At 34.9% G+C, this 12,753-nt stretch overlaps 1 protein-coding gene across 1 annotated transcript; it reads left to right on the top strand.

Annotated features, from left to right (window-relative positions):
* Positions 1-906: 906 nt before the first annotated feature.
* On the top strand, positions 907-4,841 carry LOC127835733 (carbohydrate sulfotransferase 11-like). The gene is made up of 3 exons (XM_052362169.1): positions 907-913; positions 1,669-1,736; positions 3,280-4,841. The coding sequence occupies exons 1-3, from the start codon at positions 907-909 to the stop codon at positions 4,426-4,428; spliced, it is 1,224 nt and encodes a 407-aa protein (XP_052218129.1). The 3' UTR covers positions 4,429-4,841.
* Positions 4,842-12,753: the final 7,912 nt, after the last annotated feature.

Below are 12,753 nucleotides of genomic sequence, written 5' to 3'. Positions count from 1 at the left end.
TTAACTGCGACAGGAGTATTTATCAATTGTCGACAACTCAGACCCAAAACGAATTATTGATGTGTCATGCTTGCAAAAAGGTCTGTGTGTTCAGCACGTTTAACCCATTTATGCCTAGCGTCCTGAAAAAAGGACATTGCAAACAGCGTAGACACAGATGAGACGCCGCATAATGCGGCGTCTCATCTGGGTCTGCGCTGTTTGCTTAAATGAATTTCTTTATGAAATATTCTAAATATAGAAATAAATATACTTGACACCCCTAATTTTGGAAATAAATTGATCCAATTTAGAAGGATGGGAGAGTCCAGTGGGCATAAATGGGTTAATGAAGATGATGTTCATGCTGATGATGATTAATTTATCGTTTAATTAGATAGTCAGCGACATATATTTTATTTTAAAATGTCGGAAACAACACACACAATTATATACAGCTATGCGTCAACGTGAACGTAATGCCTTAACATTAATTAACCTGAACATACTTATATTTGCCATAAAGTTACGATATACGTTTACCTCATTATTATAACGGTTTGACATGTATCAAAATATATGATGACTTCATATATGATATTTTAATTACAATTCCAAATAACTTGACAATAAAAAGATTTTAACGTCATGCCATTGTATGTTTCATCCCATCGCGTAATGCATATTTTTTTATGAAACAGTGGTAATAATTCTGAAAAATGCTTCACTAAAATACTGTATATCCGCAGCAAATATGCAAATCCATAATATTAACATTAATTTGAACCCGTAAATCATCATAAATAATGAAACAATGACAGTATTTTGTAGCTTTATAACGCTTTTCAAATGTGCACTTTTAAGAGAGGTGGTATAATATGTCATCACAACAGTATGAAGAAGAATTAAATACTATTGTTTATGAGAATGTGGCGTAAGTCACTAATATTTAAAATAAAAGACACATCCACACGTACATTGTCAAGAATTTAGATAAGTCTCGCTTTCTTGTGCATGACGTAACACTTTTTATTGCTCCGGTCTGGTAAGTTAATATTTGTATTTTGTCCATAATTAATGCGGCTGAAAATGGTTTACATAAAAGTCTAAACGAGTAAAAGGTTGTCGAATTTAACAAATTAATAAAACAATCCTTTAGAAAAGCCAAAAGCATGTCGATCAATTATATGTATCATTACTTAATACTGATCGTAAAACGTCGAGCAACATAATTATGTGTTAATTGATACAAACCTCTTAAGGTGAATTTTGCGCTGTTTGTTCATAGTGTATTCATTTGAATGGACTTTTGTTAAAGCCGACTAAGATCGATCAGGTTTATTTACCCACAAGGCAATAAATACAACTGCGTGTTTAATATGTTTTTTTTACGAAATTCCATTATAATATATATATAAATCCATGCAAGGCAAAACATGTCTCTTGACTTGCTTAAATGATTTTTGGTGTTTATAAATCAGTGCAAAAATCTGTCAGTTTTATTGTTTGTTTCATCGGTCATTTCCGTCGTTATGAAAATCCTTTAATTCAGGACCAAGATGTATCAGAATCCCAAAAAGCGTGCACACAATGCATACTCTATGTGCCCCACAAAATGATAGTGTAGGGCATTATATAGTTATTCTATTTCATTTATAAGTTCAGTAAATAAGCTATGTCTTGTTCCAGTCCATACCAGCAAGCGGCCAGTGAAGGTTGCAGTGTCCGACACGCTAGGTGGAGGATCTATACTACAGGTACATACATTTATGCCATTATATAATCTGCCATCTCTCTGTAACCTAAATCATTAGAAGGTCACATATTAAATTTTATGAACATGATTTTTAGGTGGGTATTTGAAATGCGTGTTATGAACGCAACAATAACCGAACTAAAGAACAATGATCTTTCAATTACAATATAGACGTAAAATATATATGTTACTAGGTGTAAAAGGCCAATCATGGACGACAGTTTCCGCTTTTGTTGTATTTTCGTTTAAATGAAGTATCATCTTAGCGAAAATCTTGTTTTTGTGGAAAGTGTTTTCCTGGCGGACTGCACAGGCTAATGTGGGATGAAACTGTACGCACATGCATGAAGCCCCGTTTTTCTCAGAGCGATATTTTAACTCATCCGTCTATGTGGGCGTTTTCTTGACACAAATATTCCTAGCCCACAGCGATGTTTGTTTTCATCAACCGGTCACACATACACATGGTTATAATAGATTCGTAGCTGTCAAGCATTGCAATCAAAGTACGAATGGCGCGCACAACAATTATCAAATAACCAATTAACGGTCATTTATATGTGCATTAGTCATCAAAAGGAAACGAACATTATTTCTATTAATAACTCACGGACAGACATGTCTATACATCTGGTAAATATGTATGACTATAATGGATTTTTCATAGTATATCATTGTCATTTTTTATGGAAATGAGGCGTTTATATCGTGTTGATTATATTTGTGTGTTGTGAGCCGATGCTTTAAAGCAAAATATAAATAAGAACAAAAACAGGTGGTCCTAGCACAATGTCCTTCGAAATGGAATCAATATATGCACTTCTTAAATAGCGCCTACATATCATATGTAAATTACAAACGACACGGTGATAATACATAATGATATTTCCAGTTCTCGTCATAAATGCGCATGACATGTCTTCATGTGGACATTGTTTAGGGTGGAATATTAGTGTCGATTCTCGCTTTTAGAAAACGGCATATTTAATATAAAAGACACAGTTACTGATGGGCTCGTTTGCACCCGAGTCAATTTCTGTACGTCCTCTTTCTTCGTTTAAGCAGTATCTAAATCCACCTTGCAGAACCATTATATACCTTATAATACATACTTTGCTAAAATTGTAGTTTACTAAACGTTTATATTCAGTTTTAGTGTAAGCATTTTTATAGGTCGCCGTGGCGTTGTGGACATCGTGTCCGCCTAGCGCCGGGAGGTTACGGGTTTGATCCCCGCTGTGGGAGCTTTCCTAAGATCTCCCCCGTAGACACACATTTTACTGGTTCTAGTCCCAAGAAACGATCTCGAGGGGGTTTAAAACACGCCATATGCTTTCTATGCAATCGAGCTAAAATAACGAGGTTGAAACAAACTTCTTATAACCAAATGTCGTCTTTCTTTCTAACAATCCCTTGACATTTTGATAGCCTCTGTTGATACTTACCTTAGAATTGCTCTTAGGTCTAACATAAACGTATTCTCAAATAACATGGATACAATCCATGTTCACCATATAAAAAGAAACGGTCTTGTTGTTTTTCAGAGGTACCTTACAGACGCACCTGCACAGCACACAGCTGTAGGGGAGCGGTTCGCGCAGCGGAGGCGTCATCTACAGGACCAGTGCGCGGACCTCCCGAGCTACTTCGGTACGCAGAATTCGGAGAACGCCGTAAAGGAGCATCTAACCATTGATACCAAACACAACCTGGTTTACTGCGCAATCGAGAAAATTGGATCAACGTTCTGGAAGCGGGTATACCAGATTTTAAGCGGGTTTAAGAACGTGTCCGACCCATTTGAGATTCAGGGAATTAGGGCGTACGAGGGGTACCTCACCGCTAAGGGACTGCCCTTCGACAGGATACATTATATTCTGAAAAATTCCAAAAAGTTTATGTTCGTCAGAGAGCCGTATGAGCGTCTTCTGTCCGGGTATGTAGACAAGCTGTTCGCGCCAAACGCCGCCTACTGGGCATTTATCGGCACGTTCATTACGCAGACATTCCGCGCGAATGCCACGGAGGAGGCGAAAAAGTGCGGACATGACGTCACGTTCGAAGAGTTCGTGCTTTACTTCATTTACTCGCAACACAACAATCTTAGGAGAGACGCGCACTTTGTGCCAAACTTTGAACACTGCAGACCGTGCGAAATTGACTATGAGTACATTGGTAAGCTGGAGACGTTCAAAGAGGATACACTGTTCTTGTTGAAGGAATTACAACTTGATTCTGAAGTTCGGTTTACCGACTTTCAAACTGAAACCGAGCGGGACGCGATAGTTGACGCTGCGGATTATGTGTACTCAATGCAGAAAGCGATTACCAAGTGTATGTCCATGCACGAGGCACTTTTCCGATGCTACCGGAAGTTGCAGATTCGGGGAATCATAAGCACAGACGTGGAGTATCCTTTCATCCGAGAAGGCGAGAGGGATATTTCTATTGAAGAATACAAACGGAATTTGCTTACTGCGCATGCGCATTCGGGACCACCGGAAAGCAGGAAGTCCAATAGGCGAGAGGCGTTCATTGAAGCTTATTCAACACTATCCGCAGACGTTCTGCTGAAACTTACAAACGAATTAAGCGTTGACGCTAAACTTTTTGACTATGAACTCGTTCCCAAAGCATTTGAAAAAATAGAAAACTATAAGCCAGAGTTTAGCTTCTTTCACATCCATCTGTAACTTTAGGACGTGTTTAAATATGCATTCAAAATACAGTATACGCAAATAGACCTTTCCCTGAATGCGTTTGAGTTTGAAAACACACCCTTATGTCGCTTTAAAACAACGCCGGTCCTTTTTATCAACTAGTTAACGCTTTATTCAAATACATTTGGTTGGTATGGAACATACTTTATTTTTTTATAATGGACCATATTAATGTGTGCCAGCAGTTTAGTGTGTTCTTCAAAAAAGGTAGATGATCCCTAGATACACCTATTGCGACCTCTGCATAACCTTATAGTTTGTATTGAAAGTCGGCTTAAATTGCGGTGTTAATCCAGTGGTACCTGTATTATTATAATGCTTGTGTGGACGTTTTCAAAGGTTAGAGTCTTATTTCTCGATGTGACACTTATGCAGAAAATGCACGATCGTCTCATTTAACCTCTGTCAAAGTATTTATCTCAGGTAAATCTTGAGACAATATGTTCAACTATTGTAAATAAAATAAATAATAACGTATAATGTACTAAAATGTCCTTTGGTATATTGCCCTTATTGTCTATGATAAATACTTATGTGAAAACGAAAGTTCTGTTCTGTATCAGTCACAGAATCTTGCATCAATAATTCATAATAATAAAAGTATAACGATCAAATAACACATTTAAAGGGATATACAGGATATTTCCTTGTTTCGATTTTATTTAACAGGTGATCAAAGAAATTAGTATTTTTTCGAGTTGCAAAGACACGAGTGAACATATTTTTTTTCTTTTATACCTAATGATAAAATATGACATTTCTGCAGTGAAATAACAGCAGTGTAAATAACACAATTGTTCTTTTCACCGATGAAAAGAACAAATTTTCGGAATTTGTTTTTCTATTTTTAGATTATCATATCAAGATGTACTTCCCTTGTTTATATACTTGTTTATATTTTTACTATGATCACAAGTGAAACAAAATCGATATTCCACCGAATCCAACACGTTTTCTTTTAGTTTTATGCTTTGTTTACCGTTTATTTACATTGTAAAAGAGTTTAACTGAAGAATTTCCCTGGAATAATGACGTAATTTCGTCAACAAAATGCCGTCAATTCGTCAACAAAATGAAGTCATATCAATGTATTGAGTAACGCCAAAGTAGAAACTCCGAGAGAGGTTAATTGTTCATCAAAAGGGAAACAGCAGTTAATTATTTTCTTGAAAAAGGGGCATAAAAGAAACAGAAAATGTGTTCACGTCAGTGTAATATCGTTTGTTATTTCACTCGTGATCATAGAAAAATAATATTCTCACTCGTGGCTGCGCCACTCGTGAAAATATATTTTCTATGATCACTCGTGAAATAACAAACGATCTTACACTGACATGAACAAATATACTCTATTTTCTATGATCACCCTTGAAATAAAATCGATAATCTACCCAAAAAAACACATTTCATTTTATAACACAATTTACAGTTAACAAATCTGAACACTGATAATCATTTAATCCATTTAATATTAGCCAATACGGCGGGAATCAGAATGAAGCGACGCTATGCCATTTCAAAATTTGATCCCGGCTCCATTGAATGTGTGTGACATGTATAATAATATTAAAACAAACAAACAAACATGCGCTATGATACATGTATCTATATATTCGAAAGATAAATACATGTTTGTATATTTAAAATCTACTTTGAGATTAAATAGTTAAGGTCACGGTGAAACGCCACGGATCGTCACCGCGGACCACGGTGGACGAATGCCTGCTGTTTTTTTGCCGAAGTAAATTACGTCCGCGGTGGCTTGACACGACGATCATCGCGGACCGGTGAAGCTCCGACGTCCGCGGCGATTCCTACCAAAAACGCGTTCGCGGTGACACAGCGGGAAATGAATAATTTCTTAGAGCTGTACTGTACACACTCAATATTAATGAACATTTCGTAAAATATGGCGTAAAATAAAGTTAACCCATGAAAATCAGTCTTTCTTTTAGCAATAGGCAAAATGTCAACGATACTCATAGACGTGTTGAGGTAACATAGATTTAACGAAATACAACATGTATTTTTTTTATTTTTGTGTGACAATATATTCCATGTTAATTTCCCGCGACGATATCCGAACATTTACGAGCAAGCGCGAGATCGGCATCGGGCAGCGTCGGAAGCACGACGTGTTTGCAATTCTGATGAATCTGTCAGCCTACTACTTCTATGGTCTTATGCATAATTACGTGGATTGGCAGTCAAGTTCACAATCGAATCAAATTTAATGTTACAGTGTCATTGGTTGTTAAAAATAAACACATAGATGACCCGAGATTTATTAATTGGTATTCATTGTTTTCCTGTGTTATGCCCTGTGTCTTAATGAACGGCAATGCGCCACTTGCCTCAAGTATAGGACATATCTCCTGCGGATGCAACAGGAGATAAACGTGATAAATGAACGCACATTTTTTCGTAAGGAGTTTTGTATCAGACGCTGTATGCCAAGGTGATTTGGGACGCATTTAGGAAAACAATCGAAAGTACAAGATAGTTTCATTTATTATCATAAAGCGATGGATTTAAAGTTAATAATTCATCTTTCAAACTGCTATGCATATAAAGTATGCATCACACAGATGTAATAATCATTTTGTGCTATACAAAGAATGAATGCATTTACCTATATTGTGAGACTAATGGAGAATTGAAATTTCATTTACAGACGACAGACATTCAACACATCTTCCTCACGGTCATGAAAAGGCGAATAAAAAATGGTTAATTATAGCCATACTAGTGTTTAGTGACAGGTCATTGGAGAAATAACTCAATTGAATGAAAAATGGGTTTCCCGGAGTACATACAGTCACAAAGTAAGCCAAATGAAAAGAAAAATCCAACTTACAGAACAACACAGCAAACAAAATTAAGAGATAGGTCTTACACTCAAACAAAGTAAACCAAATAAATAGATACTTGTTTACGTATTGCTTTGGGGGGGGGGCATTGAATGTAATCATTATGAGGATTAAATTGCACATGTTTTTGTATGAACTGACACAGGTTCAACACTTGTATTAGTATATGTCAGACGGGCAATAACACAACTGCATGTTCTTAACTCGTTTCTTTTACGAATTATACAGATAAACATCCGGTGCCATGCTTGTCTTATTTAGTTGTATTCTCCGTGCAAAAAATGACAATAACATTTATTCAGATATTGTATTCTTATTATTATTCACCAGGATTGTCACACCGGTTGACATTTATGTGAGAACACAGCTGAAATTGTAATATGCTTTTGAATGAGAACCACAGGCGTTGATACGATACAATTAACCTGGTCCTGATGAATATTCCTCTTAAACCCGTGAACAATCGTAGCCAATTTTAAATTAAGATAATAAATATCGTGTGTGATCAATACGATTATTTTAAGAGACATGGAAATATTCACGTATATATAACGGTTTAAATGATAATAACTTTGCATATAACTGTTAATGGTAACATCACATGGCCACATGGTGCTTTGTGACTAGTTCGATACGCTTATTTGTCTTGATTTTTAAATGTTGTCCCTAATTGAAATGCAATTGTTTATGGATTGCACGAGTTTTGTTCATATTTATTTGTTAAATAGCGTTGATAAAACTTTGCAGCATATAACAACCGTTTATTTAAGATTTAAATTTTTTCTGATATTTTATTAACAAAATAAGGTTACAGTCAACAAGAGTTTTATTTTGAAAAAAGTGATAATAAAACAGCTGCGACATTCAATTTACTTGTCATACATTGATTAATAGCACCATCACAGCGTGCCTTACGCCGCTGTTTTGTCTTTATTGCGTTGCTTACGGATTATATCAAAATATACTTAAGACACGGCAACATCAAAAATCAAGCACCCGACGTATACCATGAACGGACATTTGCCGTTCTTATCGATTGGAAATATCACAAAACGATCAAACAAACAAATACAAGAACGATCAAACGAACGAACGAACGAACCGACCAACGAACAAACAAACAAACATCGAACATAGATAATATAAAAGCTGTGTAAAACGTGTTATATTTTTCCCAATTATTTGAAAACAAAACACATTTTTACCATTAACCATGACAAACAAACTACTAATTAACAAACAAAACACAACACAAAAACAGGCACTTAACTTTACAAACAAATAAACAAGCAAACGAACAGACGAACAGACGAACGAAAGAACGAAACAAATGAACGAATGAATCAACAACAAACATGCCTACACCATGTAGATCACGACGATACAACTAGTTAACCCTTTGATACAACTAGTAAACCCTTTGATACAACTAGTAAACCCTGTGATACAACTAGTAAACCCTTTGATACAACTAGTAAACCCTTTGATACAACTAGTAAACCCTTTGATACAACTAGTAAACCCTTTGTCAGAGAGCACAAATAATACAAAACTCAAATACTTTTCAACGTGCTTAACGGTTGAAATTCTGTAAAAAAATTGCTATGTATGAGGTTCAGATGTAAAACAGAATTAAAAGTGATCGATGCTTCTGGCCTTATTGTGCATATTAATAAGTATGAAAATCAAAGACAATACGATATATATCAGTCGTTTTAATGCATTGAATGATAAATGCCACTGGGTAAATACCATGTTGTTCCTATCGGAACTTAGGCACGTCATTAGTTCATATGTGGTTTTTATTGTGCTCATAAAACATGTGTTCTGTGTGCAGTATGATGTTTTTCATCTGAAGCCGCGTACAACGGACAAGAACATAAAATACTTTACACTATGTTTCATTTGTTGCTCATGTCAGTAATTGCCTAGAGGATCGTTTCATTTCGTTTCTGTTACCGATTGTTGTTCTACATACGCGTCATTCCATCTAACAACATATAAGTACATCATGTTCGACAAACCAGTTCCAATGAAGTACTTTATAGCAAAGAAAATATAAATAATTCAAGTATTGTGAGCATATACCACACTTCAATACTTTATCAATCTCATACTTAATTCATTTAAATAAACCTTTATATGATGACAACTTGAAGCATTGTCAGCTTTTAAAATCCATTTAAGCATAGATAAAGTCGTAAATGTGTCAATGAACATTTAAAAAAAAAGTGTTCAACTATTATTTTTATCCATTCCTTGGATGCTTTGAAGGATGATAATAGATGGTGACAAGTTTATGCCATTAGTCATTTCATTTCTTTCATAGCTTTCGTTTGTTCCATAGCAATTAAAGCTGATATAATGCAAGATTTACCACTACCACGGGAATAACCGAAATGTGCATTCTAGTGAGCGTTCTGTAATGTATTCAAGGCACATGTGCAATTAACAAAAGCAACAGTAACGTGTACATAAATGAAAAACGGTCAAACAAGTTAAAAGATGGGATAAAAGCATTTGAGGTGTGACCGTTTTTTGGGGAAACCAGCTCATCATGTTTGTGTTAAAGGACAATTAAAGATTTTACAAATATATTTGCACATAAATGAAGCAAAACTAACAATATTCTTTGCAATATTGAAAATAGCTCTCCAGTAATAAAGACGCAAACGTTGAAATAGACAACAATATAACATGTAATAATATAAAAAAACTTAAGTTTTAAACAGTTAAATATAAAATTGTGATTGCGTTGCTTTCTTTTGTCTGATAAATCGCATATTTTCAATGTCAAATAAATGTTGTTCTCATTTATCTCCCCTTGTTCGCAAATTAAAGTGCTTGTTTCATCTTAATAATGTGATAACATATCTGAAGCTGGTAGTCATATCATATCTTTCGTTTATTAAGCTCGTCCAGAGAATTCATAAGTAATGCCACTTACCATCTCAATCACCGAACTCTATCATAATACATGACTTGTATCGATAAAATCCTATATGACCATCACTTATTCATCTGTTTGCCGGCTTTAAAACTCCAATCCAATGTGTAATATACCTGCGACTTTAAGCTTGTTAGCATAATACGTTTTCTATATGAGCGTATACTTATCGAGTGCTGATGAAGAGCCACATTTTCATTTTAAGAATGTCTAGACATTATAATGACACATTGATGTGTGTGTTTGTAGAGTGGAAACGGCAACAATTGACGAAAATCTTTGTTTTCAAAATATTAGACCGAAAGCTATATTTACTTTTTTGATGCTTTTTCGAGAAGAAGGGGAATACAGTGAGAAAAAAACAAAAGCAAACTTATACAAAGTTATATTCATGCAAGAAATGTGCAAAGAAGATACAGCATCCTTTCAATATTTAATACTAAAATGTCTCAAGGTTCACATGTATATACTTATTCAAGACTTGATGTAAACAATTCAATAATATTTATGAGACTTGAAAACAAACATGTGTTCATACTTTTGAAACGCTTACAGCTAAGGTTAAAAGTTAAGTTCATGCTAGATGAACACAGATGTCTAATACATTAGTTATGCTTAAGTGTCGCCAAACATCGTCTCATGCTCATGACTTCGCGAAGTAACTTGACGTCTGTTTACGTTATTTATACACATTCCGTTGTAAAATGTCACCTTAGACTCATAAAATCTGTTTTATATAAACACAAGTATACTATATATAAAAGTGTATTCTTCATTAGAGCAAACACAGAAACTAAATAGTAAATCATACTATTGACTAACGAAGCAATTCAAGATATTAAGACACCCCCACCCCCGTTGAAGGTTAACTATTACCTCGTCCGATAACTGCAGAAGCTGCTGGAAAGAAATTTTTGTTATAATTGTCTTATAAATGACATTGTTTACATTTTGCAATTAGGTGTTTCGATTTCATTGCTTTGACGTCGGTGTGAATCTAGTATTGCATAATAGTTTTGTTACAAATATTTCATGTACAATTAATTGTTCGATTGATCAGAAATAATTAAAACTATTTAAACATATATTGCTTTATTTAATATAACTTGTAAAGATATAGAGCAATGCCGTGAATTTATCAAACAGCCTATGCACGTTTGCATTCACATTATTTGAAGAAAAGAAGAATTTATTAAAAACGAACCAAATAAATCATTTAATACTGGTAATTATTGTAAACATTGCATTTTGACTGTACATCAGATGCAAGAAAACATTGCTGTTTTTCTTTAAGTCACGTAAGATGTATCGCAATCCTTTTTCTGAACAATTTAGGAGTTAATAAATCAATTGAATAGGGTGTGCTAGAAAGTGACTGTCTTTATAACCTACAAAATTAGATAAATTGTTATTATTTTTGCTAAGTAACGGTTACCTTGACGTTTGTTTTGGTTTAAGTCAGTTAAAATTGTACTCTATCAGTATTAGTGACATTGACCTGGATACTATTTACCCCAATATGTTTTCACCTAAAAGACTACACATACGGTAACCATTAATGAAGGCTAAATTCAATATCCGACATACGTGTTGGGTTAAAAGCTAAATAAAACTTTTAAGCGTCGAAGTAGGGGAGTCCGACGACCCACTGACCTTGTTCTTAGCGCGCAACAAGTCATCATAAACGCTTGTGCTCAAGTATTTGAAATTCCTTTGATGCCGAACAAAGGTATACTATAGACGGGAGTTATGACTAAAATTCCTTCACTTGACTGGCCGGCGTGTTCTGTTGGTAAAGTGCTAGACTACTAATCCGTTCAACATAGGTTCGATCCCCGGTCAATTACTTGTGTCAGCATTAGTTATGAAATCTTTTCTGCGGCCAGTCTCCCAAACCTCTGATTCAAATAGGGCACTTGTCAGTTTCTTGCATTAGTTTGTTCACATAGTAGTGGTAAACCAGGTATCTAACGAACGTGTGAGATGTTAAACTTACCGCCAAAACAATTACTGAACTACTATTGAAAATGCTAAATTTCCAACACAAACAAACAAAAGACTTACATAACCTTTAATGTGAATTTAAAATAGGGGACTTGCTTTTGTGCGCGCGAAACACTTTTCATAACATAACTACTTAATAAAATTAATAGCATTGACATCAGGACAATGCTTAGCTCTTTTGGGATATATGGCTTACTTTCTTCTTTTGTACCATTGACCGTCACGGTCAAAGTGTTCTATGACATAGGATTCTGATTCTAGTACGATAAAATTAGTCTCAACAAGCTTCACATATTAATGGACGTAAATAGATAGTTATTCAATGCTGGACCAAGCCATAATCCGGACAAAAGTTCGAACATGCATACGTTTATACGTGCGAACCCATATGCAGATTACATTCTACACCATCTGCATGCATTATTTATGTTAACAATGTATGCTCATACATTCATTTCTATTGTCTATATTAAATGA

Source organism: Dreissena polymorpha, chromosome 6, assembly GCF_020536995.1.
Source record: "Dreissena polymorpha isolate Duluth1 chromosome 6, UMN_Dpol_1.0, whole genome shotgun sequence".
Lineage (NCBI taxonomy): Eukaryota > Metazoa > Mollusca > Bivalvia > Myida > Dreissenidae > Dreissena > Dreissena polymorpha.
The sequence above is the reverse complement of the archived record's forward strand: the minus strand, read 5'-3'. Positions and strand labels throughout refer to the sequence as shown.

Bases quoted from the DNA above. Each gene is read 5' to 3' on its own strand.
- LOC127835733 (XM_052362169.1), top strand. The intron at 1,737-3,279 runs GTACATACATTT...GTTGTTTTTCAG, and splicing joins GTGGAGGATCTATACTACAG to AGGTACCTTACAGACGCACC.